The following is a 22715-nucleotide window of genomic DNA, read 5'->3' on the forward strand; positions in this document are numbered from 1 at the left end:
ACTACTTTGAAACCGGCAATATTCAATAATAAGTTCAGCATATACAATAGCAGAAGCCAAAACAAGAGATGTGGGTGGTAAGCAACATAGATAACCTAAAATAAACGCTGGCAAAAAGCACTGTATTTTGGGTGTATGAAATGCAAGACCAACTGGCTCCAATAAAAATGTAGTTACCCACTACTATTTACCTAATACCTACCAGTCAATAGATCCTTTGCTACACCTAGATGCCCCGCTTATTAAAAAAGTATTAGCGACAACACTTATTATCCTAAAGTAAGACTCATCTCTTGTTAATGCAATGTAAGGTAAACTTCAAGATTTATATCTACTGCAACAGATTTCAAAGCCCTGCAGACTCAAAACGGACAAGTAAGCAGAGTATGGGGTGATAAATTGGTAATTTCTGTGGGTGACATTCTCTGCTGCTTCAAAAGATGATGTGACCCATGGCATAGTTTAACTAGAGGTGTATCAACAATAGAGGGAGCTTCTGAGCTTGCTCTATGATCTGCAATGTAACCAGCATCTCTACCATGGCCTTGCCTTCAATATGCTAACTACACAGCAGGCAAGTCCCTATTTGAGGGGTTCTTCAGGGCTCATTAGATAACAGTAATACAACTGCCATCACCAACAATTAAACTGTGGCTATTCTCCCCTGCCTATAATTATAAGCACCTTCCACTGTTTCATCATTTCTACCTGGCATAATAGGGCCAGAGTAGGGATAATAGCTTTGCCCCATGTTCTGAACCTTGCTCTGACAATGACTCAGTCTCTGACCTCAGATGAGTTAGTAAAAGACACTATTTTTTAAAATCTTGGATGCTCCATCTTTTTCAGTGCCATTTTGAGGCATTTTGGGTTTTCAATTTTCCAGAGCACTTTTCTTTCATGTTATGAGTGCTCAGCCACTCTGAACAACCAGTGAACTAAAGGCCACTTCTGAAAACACAGTCCTTAACTGCCCCACCTACTGCTTCTATTTCTGCTATAAAGTGGAGATAACACCAATTGCTTATTTATAAGCTCTCTCTCTGAATGGGTCATTAGGATTACTCCATGTTTATACAACTCTGAAAATTTAAATAACAGTTTCATACTAAGTATAATCAATGTGGACCCATTTAGGTAAAAGCAGGGAAGAAAATGAAGAAAACAAAATTTATTTCTCTTTTTGCTCAGCACAATTATTGCTTGAATAATACTTGCGAAAAAACACCGACAACCCACCTATCACAGTAAATTAATGTTTGTGCTATTAGATTTAGACAATCTTGTACTAAAGGCTTTTCAAACTACAGAAAATTACATGTTGCTCAGAGACAACTGTATACAATTATACTAATTTTGGGAAATGGCTGTGTTGAATTTGACTGGCCAAGAGTTCTGAATCATGAGGATAGTGAGTACTGTTTTGGGTCAGGATTCTGAAACGCAGGGCCCTTATTTATTTATTTATTTTACAAAATAAAGATGTATGTTGGGGCATGGGGAATGGGCAAATACCATACAAAAATGTTACCATTTCAGCAGTGATGAAGTCACATTTCTGCACTTGTGAGGTGATTACAAGCACTTGGGCTTGCAATGGCAGGCAAGATTCTTTGGGTAGATGTGATATCTTTTATTAGACCAACTAAATAATTGGGAAAAAAATGTTCTTTGCAAGCTTTGGGGCACAAACACCCTTCTTCAGACATAGGGAGAATTTCTTGGTGTTTTGCGTTATCCAAGGTAGAAAATAAGCCAATTTACAATATACAGATATGTGAAAATACAAATAAGTAGTAGTTTGGAAGAACAGGTAGAGGAGATAGGAGGGGTGGAGGTGGGGAAGGGAGACAAATGTGTGAAGAAATGTAAGTGCTCAGCTGCAGGCAGGTACCTGGGGTTATCAGATAGCTGGCAGGCTGTAATGTGTCATAAATCTAATGCCTCTATTCAGTCCATGATTTTTTGTATCCAGTAGATGTATGAAGTGAAGTTTGTAGACAAAAGGTGTTTTGTAAATTCCCTTTGAGGATTAGAACTCAGAGATTAGAGAGTGAGTGATGTCTTGTGAGAAGCGTGCACCCACAGACAATTGGATATTTTTGTCTTTGATGGATTTTTGGTGTGTGTTCATTCTGGTATACAGTTGTTTTTTGGGCATTTGGTGCACTGGATGAGATATATTACATTTCTGGAGGTGCAGGTATAAGATCCAGGAATGGTGACGGTTTTGTTGTGGGATGTGGTTATTGTGGAAGTGGTGAAGATGTGCTGGCAGGCTTTACATTTCTTGTCCTGGCATGGTCTGAATCAATTTATTATGGTTTGGGCCATAGGAAGTTTGCTTCTGGTGATGAGGTTACCAAGGTTCAGTCTTTGGTTAAAGGCTAAGATGAGTGGTTTTGGAAAGATCTCTTTGAGAATTGGGTCTGCTTCTAGCATGAGTTGCAATTGTTTGAGGATTTTCCATATAGGTTCCAGAAAAGGATGGTATGTCCTAACTAATGATGTGTGTTTCATGGGGATTTTCTTTTTATACTATAACAGTTCTTCATGTGGTATCCAGGTGGCTCTTTCAAAAGTGTGCTTTTTCTCTCTAGAGCAGTGGTCTCCAAAGTGGGGTGCACGCATCCCAGGGGGTGCGCAAGACGATCCATTGGGGTGTGGGAAGAAAATATTAGAACTGCTATTTCTATTTCTATAAATATACATATATTGGGGGTGCGTGCTCAAAAATTTTTTACTGATAGGGGCTGCGTGCTCAAAACCTTTTTTTAGACCACTGCTCTAGAGCAATGTCTTTGTTGAGTGAAAACATGTTTGAGATTTGTGAAGTGACAATCACAGGTATTCTCCTGAGTGCAAATGTGATGGTATCAGAGAGCTTGGCTGTTTATTGCAGCTTTTTTGGTGTGTTTAGGGTGATTGCTGGTTCTGTGTAGATATGTATGTTGGTCTGTGGGTTTCTTGTATATGGTGGTTTTTACCATTCTGGATATTTGTCATGGTGTCTAAAGAGAAAATGTTGGTGTTGGACTATTCAAGAGACACTCTGATGGAAGGGTGATGATTGTTGAATTTGTGATGGAAATCAATCAGAGATTGCAGTTTTTTGGTTGAAATGATGAAAATGTCATCTATATATCTTAGGCACAGCATGGGTTTGATGGTGCAGTTCTTGAAGAATTCTTCCAGCAGGGGGAGGGGCATAAAAAGGTTGGTATATTGTGAAGTCATTTTGGTGCCCATAGCTGCGCCCATGGTCTGGAGGAAGTGTTGGCTGTTGAAATTGAAGTTATTATGTGTGAGGATGAAGTATATAAGTTCAGTAATATCTTGAGTCTGTTACTCTGAGTTGTAATCTTGCTTTTGTAGATATGCAAGGCAGGCTTGGATGCCATCCTGATATGAGATGTTGGGATATAAGCTGGTGACATCCACGATGGCTAGGAGGGTATTGCCAGGAAGGTGGTCTATGGTTTTGAGTTTTTGCAGGAAACCTGTTGTGTCTTGGAGGGAACTCAGTCTTTGGGTGACAAGAGGTTTTAGGATGGTTTCGATTAAACATGATATTTCTTTAGTTAGTATTCCATGGTTGAAAATTATAGGTCTGCCCAAGTTCCCTTGTTTGTGGATTTTAGGGAGCATGTAAAATGTCCCTGGATTGGGCAGTGAAGGGATCGGGGTCTGGAGTTTTTCTTGTAATTAAGACGGAAATGCTGTGATGGTGGTTTTGAGTTCTGTGGTAAAAAGAGGAGTTGGATCTTCCTCTAGTTTTTTGTAGTAGGTGGTGTCAGAAAGGTGTTTGTTGGCTTCTTTTATGACATCTTCATGGTAAAGGATAACTATAGCTCTTTCTTATCTGCTGTTTTTAAAACTATTTGGTGGTTGGATCTTAGAGATTATATGGCCCTTCTCTCTGAGAGGGAGATTATTATAGATTCATATAAGTTAGGGGCTGGAAGAGATTGTTTGTTGTTAATTATTTCATTGTTCATTCATTATTTGAAGCATTCAGTTAGCAGTCAAGGTTTGAATTTAGTCTACTGTAAGGTGTCCAATCTGACAATTTTTTTGGATTTTTTTACATTAATTTTTTTTATCGATATTGTCCCAGGATGAAGTTTTGTTGAAAGCGGATTAGTTTTTGTTGTGGAAATATTCCTTCAGATGGAGGCGACAGAAACATTCTTCTAGTTTTCCATATTGTAGTAGCTTATTTGGGTATTTCTCTCATCCAGTGCACCAAATGCCCTGATGGAAAATATGCAGGAAACCAAACAACAGCTGTGTACCAGAAAGAACACACACCTAAAAAGCAATCAAAGACTAAAGTATCCAATTACCTGTGGGTGCACATTTCTCACAAGACAATCACCCCTCTCCAATCTCTCAGTTCTAATCCTCAAAAGAAATTTACAAAACACCTTCCATAGATGTGCCTACAAGCTTCACTTCATAAATCTGCTGGATACAAAAATCATAGAATAAATATAGACATTGGATTTATGACACATTACAGCCTGCCAGCTATTTGATAACCCCAGGTACCTGCCTGCAGCTGACCACTTACATTTCTTCACACATTTGCCTCCCTTCCACCACCACCCCCCGCCCCACCTCTACCTATTGTCTTCCAAATTATCACTCAATTGTATTTTCACAGAGCTGTATATTTTAAATTGCTTTGTTTTCTACCTTGGATAATTCAAAACACCAGCAGAGTCTCGCTATGCCTGAGGAAGGGTGTTTGTAGCTGAAAGCTTGCAAAGAACATTTTTCTAGCTATTTAGTTAGTATATTAAGAACTATCACATCTACACAATGAACCTTGCCTGCCTATATCCCTGGACCAGCACATCTACAACCAACAAACCTGGACTTGCAATGTACATTTTGGCACACTTGGGATTCCAAAACAGCCACAAGCCAGCCATGTACAAATGTATTAGGAATCTAATTTACTCTAGTGTTTCTTTAAGAGGCAAAGTTGCAAAATATACAGGAACACAAACATAACACCCTGCAAGTCTGTTGCTCTGTCAGACACAAAGCTTCCATCTGCTTTGTTAAAGGCCACAACTATATGCTTTATGGCTGTTTTCACAAAGGATTGTTTAATAGTAGTTACTACAGCTCTACCTTGACACTGCATATATTGTCCTAATACAGCATGGGTGAGATATTTCAGATTACTAAGCCACGGCGAATGCTTTATCAAACATCTGAAAGACTGCAGTGCCTCTCTGTCTTTTTTCTAATACCTTCTAATGCTATACTTCACTCTTCGAGTACTAAAGGTACTTGTACTAAACAGAGAAGTAGACAGAGTTGTGTTAGAGTCCTATCCACTGTTCTTTTCATTACAAGTCTTTTTTCTCTAAACTATTTCAGCAGTGTCACTTACAAGCTGAACATGTACAGGCATATTATATGGTTCAATTATAGATGGTACATTACTGGTCTCTGTTTATCAGCAAAGAGAAATACAGATAGTTGTGAATGTGTGGTTCATGAATTCTTTCAATATTAACTGTTTTAGGCGAAATCTACAGGTGTGATCTTAAAGATATTAACAATGTCAGTTATAATTAGACTAAACAGTACATTCTAGAAAGGATAAGAAATGAACGTGGCCAATATTTTCCCCTTTACAAAACATCTTGTTTAGTTTTTATTATAAATATAAACTTGTTCAATGGCAAAATATCATTCTCTGTCCAAAACTACAAGACACTTTAAACAAAATTTGTATTTTAAGCTGTGTACTATACTTCATTAAATATGAAATCATGATCCTGAATCACAGGCATTTTAGTAGAGGTCTGAACAACCTAATTTAATTTTTAATATTTCATACTTGGTAAAAGCTAAAACAAGAGATCACTAACACAGCACTGACATCCTCTGTCATGAATCAAAAGATGTAGGGAAAAGGTCATGGACTTACTCCCTGGCACCAAACCAATTCATCGCCATAAAATGAGAAAATAGAAATAAAATCCATCTCTCCCATTATCTTTCCCCTTTGTAACAGCATCTATCAATTTGCATGTTACCAACAAGCTTAACTCATTTATAATCATGCCCTCCAATGAAAGGTCAGACAAATTTGAGGCAGAACATGGTAGAGCAGAAATAATAAGGATTGCAGACTTAGCCTTTGTAGCGAGACATACTTCCTTCACTATAAAGCAAACACAGCAGAAACATCTTTTGAAGACGAGGAAAAACAGAATCCCTGCCCACATCCGGAAACAACAAGTATCTTATACATCTCAGAATTCCAAAATCATTTCCTCCGCTCTTTGGCTACCATTGGCTTTCTTATTTGCCCACAAAGCATCTGGGGGAGGGGAGAGAAGTATGGACAAACCTCTAAAAGCCAGTTCTTAAAGCACAATGGATTTAATTTAGAAACATATTTTTTGCTTTAATAGCCATTAGTACTTTTTGCTATCAAAAAAAGAATTGGACTCTGTACCACGTGAGTTTTTGCAATCAAGATTTAAACTTGTGCTGTAATTACGCAACTACTGTTTTATAAATGAGTCCAGCAGAAGTATTTCAGATTCTCATGTCCCCGGTGCCTTGTGGAATCCCCATCCAACAGATATTTCTTAACTTCAGCTTGTTTTTCAAGATTGTCTGATTCAGGACCTCAGCATTTTGCAGGCTTTTGAATTTTCTGTCAAAAAGCCATCTTGTTCATTGATAGTTATTTCCATATCTTTGATATAACTCTAAGCTTCCTGTAGTCTTCCTATAAACTTACCAGAAAAGGCAGCTGTAGACAATCGCACCACATTTTGTTCCCAATACCCCACAGAGTTCATTTTAAGCAAATTAAAACATTAGTCAGTTGTTAAATTCTCCACCTGTTGGTGAGAAGTTGATTGAAGAAAGGTCAGAGGCAGCATCAGTACTGAACTTTGAACAGCATAGCTTGGCTGATCTTCAGATACAGTTTGTAAATTCATTTAAAAAAAAGGCATTTTGGCCAATCACAAGAATGTCTTCTGTTTTACACAAATTAAATTTTCAATAGGGAAACTATTGTAAAGATTTAGTCTGTTAGGTATGTCAATTCACAACATTCGAATAAAGCAATATTTGATTCATATGTCATGGAAAAAAATCTGTTCAACAACTTTCTTCTTAAATAAATTTTAATCATACAGGAGTGAGGTCACTTCTATTACATAACAGTCTATAAATCAACACCCAGCACATAGTACCGTCCATAAAATGTGTGTCATGGAGAAATAAATGACTCCATACAAAGAACAAAAAAATTAGCAGGTTCTGCATAAGAACAAACATGCAATCCTGCATATTTTCTGATTTCCATGGACTAAAAAATGTATGAACCAGGTAGGGTTTTTTATAGTCACCTTAATTTAAATTATAACAAAATATAAATTCAGAAGATAAGAATTGTAGCACCTTTAGAGCATAGAGGTTTTATCTGCTGAATTTTATTCTAAGTTCAACAAATTATGTATTTATTAGTATTTCAACATGTTTAAAAAAATTAATCATGTATAACACGTAAATCAACATCACTGACTGAGTCAAAGAGGGAATTTATTCACATTACTATTTGTAAAAAATGGCAGATAAAAAAACCCATCAGTTATTTCAATTTTATCCTTTTGTATTTGAAAGTGAGAAGAATAAACCTCCTCCATTGTTTTACAATGCCCTAGCTGAAAATCTTCCAGCTAATAAAAGCTACCACATCAAGAGACTGGAATTCATTATAAACCAACATAATCAAAAAGACAATAAGGCTAAAGAATCCAACTGGAGACTCAAACTTGCAATTACAGGTAAATTGAGAAAGGGCTTAGAAATGATCATATCATCAACCAAGATCCTCACAAAACAAGTGCAATGTTATGGCATTTTCAAAATTGTTATCTTGAATTCCGATTAAAAAAAATTATGTAACTATACGTTAATGAGTGATTTCCAGTCTTCACTTCTTTTTTCTTTCTTTTTTTTTTTTTTTACAGTAACTATGCTTATTCTCTCACAGAAAATAATAAAAAAGCATTGTAGGTATTTCTACTGGGCTATATGCTAGACATTGTGTCCTGTAATTAGACTTCTACATGTAAAAATCATATTTCAATTGCAAGAGACAAAAGCAGACAGATACAGTGAATGAGAAGTACAAGCAGAAACTACACAACTATAAGTTGATTAGTATAAAATAAAACCATACATATACAAAAAATCCAAAATGTATGTATCACATGCTTCTTTCTTTATGTGCTTGTAACCTATATTTCAAATATATCCTTGTATATTTGTTTTATGCTGGACTATCCACTTGATAATATGTCATGGTTTTCTTTGTTATTAATTTGTATTTTAAAAACTGGTTATGGGATTCCACTGTACAATTTTAGTCCGAGAGCATTACGCTCTGTATAGGCCTGATGCTTCCAATAATAAAATTTCCACTGACTACAGTGGGCAGTGGAATTAAGCCCTGTTATTGTAAATTCCATTCAATAATATATAATTTTAATCAACTGCATAAAATACTCGTTATGTTATTTTCTGCATCAGCACACATAATTCCCAATCTGATACATTGTTGTGTTTGTGCTGAGGGGGTGGCTCTCTGTAGAAAAATGTTTATGTCTAAACTTTCCAACACTCAATATTGCCTGTGTGCATGTGAAAGCAATCACAAAATATATCTACACAAAGACTCACAACATGCACTGTGACAATATATGAGTAAATCACTGTTCATGGTCTGCCTTCTCTGCCCATCTGCAGTCTTTTGGTATGGAACAACTATATCATAAAAGCTCCTATTCACACATGCTTTTGATATTACACTATTTAATCACATACAGCTGTAGCTTACATGAGACTGTTTCAAAACAACATTTTAATGTAGCATTGGAGGGAAGTCCTGGAGAGACACATCGACCATTTTTCTCTACATGAAATTTCTGACATTAAAAGAGTTTGCTTTATAAATGAGTGAAAATAAACAATATAAAAAAAAATCACTCATCTTTAAAAACACACTTCTTATTGGAAGCTTTATAACAGGCATGTATGTAAGTGAACTTAATGTCCCTGCCTAAACGACTAGTAATATCAAAGAAAGAAAGAATACTTAAAAACATATCAGTGCAAAGCAAACATTATCCAGGCTGCTTACAGCAAGACCTGAAATGAACTCAAGCATTTGGTACCCACAAATGGTTTTTAATTCATGAAAAATCTAGCTGCCAATCTGATAAATTTTCAAAGGTATCTGAGATAACAGACATACATCATCTCTTCTTTCTCACATATAAAGATCACAAAAACATGGAAAAAATAATTTGGTCTGATTTTCCACACCGCTTTTCACTTTTGAACATGCCCTGTGTCTGAAATACTGTAAATCCTAAATATTAGTACACAATATTGCTTGATCTGGAAAGCATTTACGTGTGTGCCTTTGCTTATGAGTGTAAAGCCCCTGTTTATAAAATACAGCCATATAGCATACAGTAAAATGTAAATATTTTACAAGGAAATGGCTAAACTTCCCTTCTTACAATTCTGTTTGATGTAAACAGATTCACACTGAGACAACACTGTGAATGAAGATTAACTACGAGATTAAAATAACTAGAAAAAATCATAACCTCCTTTATAGCAACTGAAGTATTTTTAACTGAGGAGTGTGTGTGTAAATATATCTGACAAGTAAAAATGGAAGACAAATACTATTGCTTTGTTCCAATAACAGAACATTAAGCACTCTTATTATTTAAAATAACATACTCGGTTTAGATATCAATATAATTGTTAAAAATTCAAAGTCAACCATTTTTTTTTGTTTCATTTAAGCAAAGGCCTATTTCTTTCAGATGACATTCGGAGGCATTAATAAAAAATGCTACATTGTCCTGAACTAAACCAGGGCTAAGTACATACAAACTTCATTCCTAGAAATTCATTGCACTGTTTGCAAGTGTTTGCTTTTACCTTGGCACTATCACATAGGCTCCAGCTAGACTTTTGAGACCTGGCAGCAATCCAGGCTGCAGATGGTTGGAAATGCAGCCTGAAATCAGTGTGTGGTTGATGAATTACTCCTTACACCTGACCCCTACTTCACACCAGGCACCAAACACAATCTGAACACTGCCAGGCAGAGAAGCCCTGTCAGGCATCTCGGTATCTGGAACTCTTTCTTCAAGGCCTTCTGTATGGCCAGATGGCTAAAAGTGGGGAATGCAGTAAATTGACTAAACAGCAATGTGAGCAAGAAAAGAGCACGGATTGGTTGGAGCAAGGTGGTGGAGAGGAGAGAAATGTGTGTGGGTTCCAGTAATTTTATATTTAAATGAGGCTGATACAAGGGGAGTGGAAGTAATTTGGTCAGAAAAAGCTGATAAGACGTTTTGACCTGTCATATCAAAGAATGCTTTAAAAATGTGGGTAAAGGAATGGAAGACGATTTCAGTTTTTAAAAATATTCAAATTATTTTTGTATTATGCTTAACAGCTTCAGCATTATAACCATTTCCCAGGGTTTTCCTCACATTTGTTCAAACTCTGTTACAGATCTATCTCACTCTCTAATCTACTCTTGTTCACATCCCAATTTGGTCACTTTTCAGTTAACATCCACCAACAGTGGGTTTTTAATTCTACCAGAAGCTGAGAAATTGCTGTGCTTCCTATTGCACATATTCTCATATGTTTATATACAAACAGAGGTATTCCTTATTGGTGCTGCAAATGCCTGTTGCTTGGTTATCATGTTTTAGCCATCCAATCATAAAGCAGAGTCAATGCCATGCAAGTTAAGTGACCAAACACAAACCATGATCATAACAGGGTATTAGCTAAAGATGTAAAAATGTCAAGAGCATAGGAAGAACTGGTAAAATGAAATATGACCATATAAAATCTTGGAAGAAAAACTGTAAAAATAGAAATCAGTAACAATCAAAGTGCGTGCACAAAAAACTGTGAAGAAAAAAAGCTAAGTTTATTAAATGGATTGTTTACTAAGAACACTTCTCCAAACTCTAGTTCTAACTTAAACAGTAAAGCACAAGTACAAGACGCAGCAGATCCTACTTACAGAGACTTTTCAAATGTATGTAAATAATTAGGTTGACATTTTTTTTCTGATGTAATTTCTAATCATCAAGAAAAACGTCATCTCTCTCATATCTTGTCTACCTTTTTCCAGGGGAAATAATAAATCTGTTATTTCAAGCACAGAACTGAAGAAATTCAAGGATAAGTGCAATATTTGTTATCATGATTTTATAAGTGAGAATTTACAACAGTCGCAGAAACCAGGTGTTTTATTAGTTACCCATCAACAAAGAAACATACTAGTAAAGTTTCACTGTTTGCAAATCAAAATAAAACCAATGAGTGCAGTAAATCATAGGCAAGCCCTGAGATAGCAGCATATGCATGTGATGGGATCCTATCCCTTTGTAACATTCTTTGTAACAAAGTATGCTCTTGTTAGTAACTTACAGCAATGCAAAAAAAAATTGATGTGAAATACAATTCTTATTATGGCTAGAATAACTAGGTTCTGGGACTAAGCTGGGACAGTCTATGCAATTCATTCTAAATTACAATACTCACCTGGGTCACACAAAAAGGAAAAAAAAAATCCTTCAAAATTCCCATTTGTCCAGAAAAGAGATACTAAATGCATCATGGTTTTCTTTAAAAAGTGGAATCTTTCTTATTTCTGGATTATATGGTTTGGCTGAACCTGCCATTTAAGTTTTAACTTCAGTGGTGGCATCTTACAATTAGGTAATACATGCAAACTGAATTATAACACTGCACTTTTCATGTTCTACAAGAGGCCATGAAACATTTTAAAGCATAAAGCAATCAGAAAAACATATGGATCTTATTCTTTTATGAATAATTCTATAGGCCATAGAGCTATTAATTTACACCATTACTGCTTAACAATATGATAGCTATATTACAAGATATAACAGCAGATTGTATACCTTATGACACTTATTGTGTCTTGAACTCCCCCAAAAGCTGTGCTACACAGTGAAATGGTACTTCAAGAACAGCCAAAATAAATTTAAAATGCAAACAAAGAAAAATAAATACTTAATCTGAAAATGATTGGAAGACCTTTACATTTCAGAACTTTGTAGTTTGTTTTAGATGTTATACAAAATACCCTGATAAAGCCTAAAAATTTTTTATATGTTTTCAAATTAATGCATTCTCCTTCACTGTGTATGGCTGTCCACGTATGAACACATTTTACACAACTGAATTCAAGAATTGTGCATAACTCCCTGTACCCAACATAGTGTCCAAAAAATGAAAAAAAAGTTGTGAACTTCACAGCACAGTTAAGCTAATACAGTGGTATATTAGCATGCTTTGCTCTGATAGGCATGATAACTGATACAGGTCCGCACCATAATGTTATCTGATTACCTGAATATTAGCTTTAGACATACAATGGGTCTAACTGCTTTAAAATGTCCCAGAAGCTGATGGCTAGCTTTAAGGTAACAAAATCCAGATGCTGCCTGTCTGCACTACTCTAAACTCCTTAGGACTATAGCAGAAAAATAAATATATGTATGTATGTGTGCATGCTCATTTTTTTAATTTAGGTTGTGTGTATGCATGTGTGTATGTGTGTGTGTATAGAGAGAGGAGAAATTAATACAATATGAAACATGTTACAGATGTTACTATTATCTTCTATTATTAAAATCGTGCATGTGTTTAATCCTAGACAACACATGACTTTTCACAAGGGTAGATAAATTTTATATCACTATAATGTCAATTAACTGGTATTCATCTATTTTTCTAAAGTATCCAGTAAAAAAACACTGTGTAGAACGCAGTTGTCATTTTAAACTACATCATAAGGTTAATTTCTTCACAAAGCATATTTTACAAAGTAGAAAGAGGAGTTGAAAAGGAAAAGACTGGAAAAAAATCAAGCTGCATGAGTAAAAGAGATGGAACGTCCAATATTTCTCATCCAATACTTGAGGCTATTGTTCTTTCAAAAAAATCCCATAAATTGTTTCATGTCCTTGGCTTGCCAGGTTTTGAGGAATGGCATCAGTCTCCATCCCCAATCCCCCAAACAGTTAAAGCTATAGGCAATATTGCAGTCAAGCTAGCAACGGGCTGCGCTGCTGCTGCAACAGCAACAATACAGACTAAATGGTCACAAAGGTAAAATGCAATTTGAATCGACCTTGAAAAAAAATGGTGAAACAATTCCTCAACCCCCCCGCCCCAAGAAACCCACACCCTGATCTCTCACAAAAATGCTACACATAATACTTTGAGAAATCATCTAGCAAACAAATGAAAGGTTACTCTGTTATGAATTACAAGACTATAATCACATTGAGTGGTTTTGGTGTCATCAGGACTCAAGCCAGCCAGTTTTCCCAATTAGTTAATTTATATATTGCAGGGAGCTGTCTATAAACGTTAAAAGAAAAGTAATTTTATTAGCAAGGAAATATAACTTAGCCCTTCAGGACTGTAACTAGCTCAACGTGTCTGAAAGCAAAAGTACAGTTAGTCACCTCCCCTGTACAAAAAAAAAAGTCATATGCCACATGTGCTTACATTAGCTGCTTCTTTTTTTCTTTTCTTTTTTTTTTTCTAATGTAAGTGTATTGACTTAAACTATTAATCTGTGGTTCTGAGGTCACGCTTCAGAACAGTAATTTGTTTCAGGATGTTCTAACGGGTTGGCAAAGTTTTGTTTTGTTTTGTTCTGCTGTGGCTGCCCATTGGTCATGTAAGAAACCTTTTTGGGCAGTGGAGAATGGTACAATGGTATTAGGAAAATAAAGGATTATTTAATTAACTCAAGTCCAGGTGGCATTTGCTTCATTCAGAATAGTTACAAGATGCAGGCCTGCCTTCCAAAGCCACTGACATTAGAAAAGAAAAAAAGAACGAAACCATGTTTGGTGCTTTTTTCTGAAAGTAGCCACTACCATCTACTTCCAGACCATTTAAAAGCAACAGAGTGCAGCCAGCTCATCCTCAATATTTAATGAAATATTAAAAGCAGTTCAATATCTCGGAACAAACTCCCACAGATTTACAGGAGGTTAGCTTCTTGTCCTTCCCAGATCCTCACAGCATCTCATACTTCACTGATTAAAAGTTTGAGTATCCACAGACATCTTTTCTAATGGCTCAGTGCTTTTAAGCTCCGCATAAATTGTACAGATCACTGAAAGAGCCACTGAGACAGCATGTTTCTATGTCTGATGCTGTCCAGGGCAATCTTCATCCAATGTCATAATAATCGCACTACCTGCATACTGCTGCGATATTAACCACATTAATCCCCCCCACCAAACAACAAAAGGGATTAACTAAAGCTAGTGGTCCTTTAAAAAATCCACAGTCTTAATCTTCCCATTTCTCCTATGCCTGTTTTTGCACATGATATTGAATTCAAGGAAGAAAAGGAAAAAAAAACCCCTAAACCCTGTAATTTACGCCACTCCACTATCCATCATCCACTAAGTGCATAATGATATCATACTGACACTGCTGGACAGACATGGAGCTGCTGTACCATACCTTGGTTTGGAGATAATGAGGGTAGTAGTAAGCGTACTGAGGGTACATTGGTTGCTGTTCCAAGCGTTTGCCCATGTAGCTGGAATCTTTATCTCCGATGCAGGGAACTCGTTGACAGGGTGTAGTGCCCCAGGCCTTCTTCCTCTTAAACCACTATTCCTGACAGTACTGATGACTGATGAGGCTTTCGAGACTTCCTTGCCTTCTACCGCTCACTAGTTCCAACACAGCAAGAATAAAAATATATGGATATAAAGATTAAAAAAAAAAACCCAACAACAAAAAATCTTGCTTGGCTCCCCCACTCCCTCCTTCACTCAGGATACAGCGTTTTCTTGTCTAACCAGCTTGTCTGTAGTAATGTCAATTGCCAGTGTCTGTAGAAAAAAAGTCCTGTTAGAGAAATCAGGAAGACAGTGTAACTCCAAATCTCTGCAGACCAGCTTTCTTCCTCTCTCTCCTCTCTCTCTCCCCTTCTCAAGCTTACCCTTTTTTCTTCCCTCTCTCCTCCCCACCCCCCCTTTTTTAAAAAAGAAAAAAAAAAGCCTTTCCACAGCCTAGTTGCTGCTGTCTCCCTCACGGAGTGACATGGTGCTTAAGGCTTGTCTTGTCTTTCATTCAAACCCCCTCCTTCCAGCCAGTGGGTGGAACTACAGTGAGCCTCTCCCTCGAGAAGCAGACGCAGTCCAGAAGGCTGCAGTATTTCCTCCAAGAAGAAATAGCCTGCTTCAGCCCTTCTGCAAGCACAGTCCCGATTCCCTCTGCTGGCTATCTCGGAAAGCAAAGCAATTTTAACAGCAACGCTGCCAGGATAACTGAACCAGGGGACTTGCAATACTGGCAGTGGATTGCTTCTGATCAGGACCCCCACTTCACAAAGTCGCAGCCCAAACAAATGACCAAGAAAAGGCAGCATCTAGGGCACAAGAAAGAAATCCTGCAAAGAATAACCCCATTTCTTTTCTTTTTTTTAAATAAAAAAAGACATCACAAGGGCTCAGCAAAAGAACCAGACGCGATTTAAGCAGAAAGCTAATTCAGGCACTAACAGCATTTCACTGCACAGAAACACACAGCGGCTACAGACACCTCCTGGCCACTTTGCCAGATTTACTCTTTCAAACTTAGTTCCTTCCTGACATGAGTTTATTTAGATGTATAGCAAAAAGGGAGCAGGGGAAGGGAGTAAAGACGGAAATCACATCTCCTGAGCTCCAGGTGCCTCTAATATAGTTTTAAATACTCTAAGACATTTTTTTAAATACAAAGATGTTAAAACTACAGACAGCAATCCAGTTGCACAATCCCCTAAGAGCAGCCTATCAGACCTAAGACTGCTAAACCAACCCTTACTGTGCCTATCTTTCCCCCAGAACCTTAGGTGAAAGTGCTCTACAAGAAATCCATGGTGTTTTGGAGCAATGTAAGCAAAGGTTTTAAAACACTGGTCTGAAGTTTTACAGGACAGGGTTGTGTCTTATTATATGTGTAGAAGGTATCTGAAACATTCCCGGGCACTGCACAAATAAGTAAATATTTCCTTCTGTGTAAAAACGCTAGAGTTTATTTTACAAAAATCAAGTATTCCTTTAACATGTCATTTAATTAATAGATCTATCTTCAGTGGCTTTGCTATTTATAAATTTTAAAAAAAATATTGGGCAGTAGTTTCTTTTGTCTTTATTTAAATCATATGTAGTACTCTAGCAGGATTGTCAGCTGCTGTATTATCAACCAAATTGCTTTATAAAAAAAATGTATTTCTTTAAAGGGACAGTTTTCAAGGCTGGAGGGGCTAAAATTAGACTTGCCAGCTGTGTTTTGGTTTGTGGGCACAAGTGCGCATGTGACATGGGCTTGCAAATATTGCACTCTGCTGTACTTTTGTCAGTTTGCTGTTGCTTGTATTAAGGAGTCACATACATCCCCCTAGCAAGTGGCAGAGCAAAAGTTGGGTACATGTTTGAACCAATGAAAGATGTACCATGGTTTTGTTTCATCGCAGGGCTCCATTTAATATTTAAACAGCTCTCAGTATCTGACAATGGGAGCTGCAGCCCGCTGAGCTCCTCCAAAACTCTGGCTCAAGTTGTAGGCGCATTTAAAAATCAGGCCCCGTATCTCTAAAGTGCTGCAAAGACAATAACTAACTAATCCTCTCCCAACACTCTTATGAGCAGGAGAAATATTATCATCCTGTTTTACAGATGCAGAAACAGACCGAGAGAGGCTAAAGTCTTGACCCTGTAAGGCTCTGAGCAGCCTACAAAGTCAAAGAATTCACTAAATCAGCAGCATAGGGATTCAGCCAGACATCCAGGGCACACAGTAATGGAAACTCCTGGTTACCACTATGAATGCAATTGCAATTGCATAGCTGCTGGCAGCAGCCACTTTTTTTCATGCCCCTACCCCAACTTGGCTCTCTGGGCAATTGCCCTGTTCACCCCCACCCTATATTCCATTGCTGAGAGTTAAGTGCCCAATACCTTGAAGTATAAGGCCGTAAGAGAATTGCCCAAGCCAAGAAAATCACATGTTGGCCCAAGCCAAGAAAATCACCAGGTTGAGAAATCTGAAGTTCCTGTTTCCCAGTCCCATGCTTATTTCACATTGCGTCTGATCTATTACATGGTACTTAGTTTAATAATATTCTTGATTATACTATGTCTTTCTGTGTGTTGGGGAGAAAGGATGTCCATGTAAGGACTATATTGTTACAGGGGTTCATAAGTGAAATAAACACTGTCATTAATTTATGATGCACTCTATTTTGAGGCGTGATGAGTTTCAGATTATTTCTTCTTCTCTAGTCACATTTTACTCAGAGTTCTCTTTTACAGAAATGTCCATAGCCAGGGTCTAGAAAACAATGCACTATATATTTAGGAGGAAATAATTAAACTAAAAAATATGACTAAACACAAAAGAAATAATGTTCTGACAAAATTCTATCTAAAAGCATAACCAACTTTTCTACATGTGTAGATGTTATGATCATCTCTGGTATATGTAAGTCACAGAATTTCACCAAGTTGTTCCTTAAAAGAAAAGTACAGGGAGCCTCATTACAAACATTGACAATTATGCTAGACAATATACAAAGTACCAAAGGAAAGAAATCTGCCATAGCAAAAAAGATGGATATTCTACTACCTATCATAATAAATCTGAACTGGTTGCATATTTAATCTGCATGAACTAAGCAAGCCACTACTTAGATACTTTAATGCCTGCTAGGTTGAAGGTATCTCCTTAAAAATAGAAAGTGTTTAAGGTAATTTTTTCCACTTTGCAAATTAATGCAGCACTTACATATTTTGGATGAAAGAATATTTTTACTAGGCATTCACTGAATGCATGTATCTTCCAATTTAACATAAAGGTTTTATACAAAAAAGGTCCAAAAAGGTTTCTGCAAGCATGATGGCTATAAACCTATCAGACAATATACATTATCAACCCTCTGCCTTCTTTGGAAATATCTAACCCTTATCCTTCCACCAACATCCCTTCCTCCTGCCTCTTGGCAACACCACCATCCTACCTGTCACTCAGCCTCATAACCCATGCATCATCTTCAACTCAGACCTCTGGATTCTATATGATATCTAAATTTTGTACATCCCTTTTCCAATACCTCTCTGAAGTCAGGCATTGTTTGCATCCACACAGTTAACACTTGTCCAGAAATCTGTCTGATCATATCCTGATTATAAGAGCATTTTTTTTTGTGGTCTTGACAAATACCATCCTGTCCTGCTTACATTAATTCAGGAAGCTGACCTGTGGTCTGTGGTCTGGATCCAAACCATGAAGAGGTCCAATCTGGCCTGTGAAGATCCAGTTAGGCACAGAGTAGCCATGTCATGGAGCTGCACAATGCCACTCATACATTTCACTGCAGAGCCTCCTGCTCTTCAGTGTCTGAGTTCACCCTTGCTACAAGTTGGGTATCTGGCAGCTGGGTGGTTAGAGTGGGGGAGAGCAGAGACTTCCAGCCTGCAGAAATGGCAGGTTGCCAGTAGGGGTGTGCGATTCTGATTTGGCCCTAATCTGGGACAGTGATTCGATGCATTGATTCAGATCACTGTCCCTGATTTGATTCAGCTGAAACGAAATCTGAAGATTTGATGCTGATTCAGAGAATCAGCCATTCAGACATAGAACCAGCTTTAAAAGTTTTTTCTACATACCTCAAGGTACCAGCATGGCTTATAAATGCTGCAATGCTGGGGCAGATGTAGTGTCCCACAGGAGCACGGGGGGGCCTCCACATGCTCAGAGTGAACCCGGAAGTGGGACGGAAATACTTGGGGAGGTCCATTGGGGAGTACACAGGTGACCCCCCTCTGCACCTCACTGGCTCAGCAATCAGCCACAGGGGGATCCCAGGTGCCCCCCAGACCCAGGAGGCACCAGTTGCTAAGGGGGGGCTGCACATTCCCAAGTGGTCCCAGAAGTGGACTGAAAGTGCTTCTGGTCCACTTCCAGGTCTGCTGCCAAGCGCGGTGAGGAGCCCCCCATGCTTCTGTGGTACACTCCATGCACCACAGCATCGCAGCATTCACAAGCCACCTGCTACCTAGAAGTATGTAGAAAAAACATTTAAAGTTGGGTTCCAATTCAATTTGGAGAGATTAAAGGGTCCTCTGATTCGATTTGGATTTGGAGATTCAGCCACCGAATCGGATCAAATCTCTACCAAACTGAACCAGGGACTGAAGCTTTGCACAGCCCCAGTTGCCAGCCCCAGCCCACACCAGCAAAATGTTGCCAAGCACATTGCTTTGTACCTGCCACTTTTCTCTTCACATCTTTCCACTGGCTCCTCCTTTTCTGTTACAATCAGCTTAGACCACCTGCCTTGCTTTCAAGATCCTTCTCCTCAACATATCCATACCCTACTTCTCTCTCGTGCACTTACCTCCATTCAGGTCCTGATGCCAGGCTTCAGTTTCCACTTGTTAATTCTGAAACATGCACCTTTGTGCTTTCTCCCATGATGCCTTTTGCAGTTGGAAAGAGCTCCATTACACTCTTTGAAATCCTGCTACTGCTGCCAAACTTTACAATACCCTTGACCACATTTAGCCACCAGCATACTGAGACCACTGTCAATCAAGTGGAGCAACTGCCTCTTTCTTATTGGTTCCCCATGTACCCATTTATTTTCTTATCTTATCTGTAAATTGAAAGATTTCTTGGGCAGAGGTGTCCCCCCCCCCCGCCCCGTGTTTGTACAGTACAAGGACAATGTGGCCCTTGTTCCCAATTAGAGTTTTGCATTTGTTAATACAAATGACAATTAGCCTACACAGGTCTAATATGATGTCAGCCAAAATGCAGTTAGCTCTTCAATCTTTTCTGCCCTACTGATCAAGCACTATATTCTATGGTTATAGCCAGGTTGATGAAGATGTTAATTGATTTTATATACCAACTAGCCTACAGTAAAGCTTTTCATAGAAATTAAATAGCAAGGTCAACCCTGACTGTGTTTTATTCATAGTCCAGTTCTGTGACACAAATATCAAGTGTCCTGCTCCACCACAGTCTTCCTTGGTGACCTTGGACAAGTATTTTAGACTCTCTGTCTTTCAGACTATCCTCAAAACGGTGTTGTGAGGTTTTGAGGGTACCATGGCAGCAGATGGCCATATAAGTATCAGAGAGATTGAGAGAGAGAATTCCAAGCAATGCAGTAAATGGTTTGGTTGAAGCTGAATCTTAAGCTGTCATTCCTATAGAGGCCAGACTTTCCAGTCTAGAATACTCTAGACTAGGTATCGTCTGACTAGGCTACAGCCGTCAGTCTTGGATAAGCTGCTCCTGTTGAAGAGAATGGCTAGACATTCATTGACTTGAAAAGGAGAACTCAGCTTTTACCATTTCACTCTCCCTGCATGATTTCCAAGTAAAACATGTACTTGGTTCCCCGGTTCTTAACTGTGGATGAGATGAAAGCCTTGTATAATACCTAGAAGAGCAATGCAAGGGAGGAAACAAGGATAAACTACACTGAGATACCTCCCTCCTGATTCTTTACTACTGGTTTCTAAAATGGGCTTACATAGACCAGCTCTAAATATCAAAATTAGGATGGTCTGGATAATCTAGAAGACAGGACCTGGTATCCTTTACATAGACCCAGTCATCTGAATAATCTGCACAACTCAGGCACAGTAATATAACTACTATTTCAAAGGATGCTGGCCTGGCAAGAGCTCTGTTAAATGGGTTAACAGTAGATTTCAGGTGCCCGGTTCCTTCACACTCTCTGAGCATATTCAGACTTTATTCAGATGGAGTAGATGTCACTCCAGTGTGATTAACACCTCAAACTAGTACTGCAGTTAGTTTGCAGGAGGTGCTCAGCAAGATTAGGCCTTAAATGATGTGATATAGAAATGGAGGAAATAGAAATGAGAATTAGATGCAAAAGCAGAAGATAGGTAGAAAATATGGAATAGCTACGAAAAATGCAAATGAACAGCCACCAAATCAGATTCAGATAATGCTGCCTCTGAAAAAAATGCTGGGACTGGAAAATGGAAAATTTCCATTTGCAAAATACAGACATCAAAAAGATCATCTTTGACTTGGGAGCACATTGTTTAAATAGAATTCCCTTCATTTTCTTGCCAATGCATTTGAGTAACTGAATACACTTGCAAGCTGAAATAGCAGTTTCCCTGCTGGGTTTTAACTATAAATGTTCCCCAAAAGAAAAGACAAGTTGTTTGATTTCAGTGAGCAACAGCCAGATCACTTCACAACTTTCTTTTTTCCTATTAGGGGATGCTTGTTATCACCTCAAGAACAGGGCCACTTAGAGCAAATTCAAACATGTCAAGTTTCAGGGCACCTGAAAAACAACCACTGAGTTAAGGAGATTAGTCAGCGAGGCACTGAGGTCCTGGAGGGGAGGGGATTTGGGAGTCCAAGACAACTGATCGTTCCTTAAGGAGACGATCCTACGAGCCCAAAAGGTGACAGTCCTGATGCGAATCAAAGGAGGCAAGAGTGCTTGAACCCCCCATGGCTCACCAGAGGCATTCAGGAACATCTGATAGCTAAAAAGGAGGCACACACCCAATGGAAAGGAAGGGCCACCAAGGAGGACTATATCTCCATTGTTCGAGACTATAGAGGGGCTGTTAGGAAGGCTAAGGCAAGACAGAACTGGGACTAGCGACCTGGATCGAAGATAACAAGAAGTCCTTTGTTAAATACACAGGAAGTAAAAAGAAGGCACTGGGTAACATGGGGCCCCTGCAGGACTCTCTTGGCAATCTGATAGTCACACCAGATGATAAAGCTGACCTCTTTAACAAATTCTTTGCCTCCACTTTTCTGAGCAGGAACCAGATGGACTCAGAAGAGGCACAGCCAGGCTTAGGGTCAGTGAGGACCTAGTCAGGGAAGTTCTGGTGGGACTGGACATGTTCAAATCAGCAGGTCCAGATGATCTTCACTCCAGGGTGCTGAGGGAATTGGCAGAGGTCATTGTGGGACCCCTGGCACAGCTTTACAAGCACTCATGGTGCTCTGGCAAGGTACCAGAGAACTGGAAAAGGCTCAACGTGGTCCCCATTTTCAAAAAAGGGAGGAAGGAAGACCCAGGAAACTATAGGCCCGTTAGTCTTACCTCAGTCCTAGTGAAGCTCTTTGAGAAAATTATCCAGGAGCACATCTGCAAGGGACCACCAGGGAAGATTATGCTTAGGGGCAACCAACATGGGTTAGAGGCAGGTCCTGTCAGACCAACCTGGTTGTTTTCTATGACCAGGTCAAAAAATCCTTGGACATAGGTGTCGCGGTAGACATAGTCTTTCTGGACTTTAGGAAGGCCTTCAACACTGTCTCTCACCCCATTCTCATTAAAAAATTAGGCGACTGTGGTGTCGATGCCTACAGTCAGATCAGTTACAAATTGGCTGGAGGACCGCACCCGGAGTGTGGTGGTGGATGGGTCATTTTTGACCTGGAGGGATGTGGGCAGTGGGGTTCCCCAGGGATTGGTCCTTAGGCCCACACTGTTCAACAGCTTCATCAGTGACTTGGACGAGGTGGTGAAAAGCACCTTGTTCAAATTC

The 22715-nt window shown here is 38.6% G+C and overlaps 1 protein-coding gene across 10 annotated transcripts in view; it reads right to left on the bottom strand.

Moving 5' to 3' along the window:
• The window catches only part of RBMS3 (RNA binding motif single stranded interacting protein 3), a 1078291-nt gene that overhangs the window by 665311 nt on the left and 390265 nt on the right, over window positions 1–22715 (bottom strand). The window contains exon 1 of one of the 10 annotated variants that reach the window (XM_090046487.1): window positions 14617–15322. The exons of 8 other annotated variants lie outside the window; for them this stretch is intronic. In XM_090046487.1, the coding sequence (XP_089902613.1) occupies window positions 14617–14691 (75 nt within the window). In that variant the 5' untranslated portion in view covers window positions 14692–15322. Of the gene's footprint in view, window positions 1–14616; window positions 15323–22715 lie in introns of those variants that run through there. One more of the 10 variants, XM_090046486.1, reaches the window with a different exon arrangement.

This window comes from Crocodylus siamensis, chromosome 5 (genome assembly GCF_052110815.1).
Source record: "Crocodylus siamensis isolate JL-2025a chromosome 5, ASM5211081v1, whole genome shotgun sequence".
NCBI classification, from domain to species: Eukaryota; Metazoa; Chordata; order Crocodylia; family Crocodylidae; genus Crocodylus; species Crocodylus siamensis.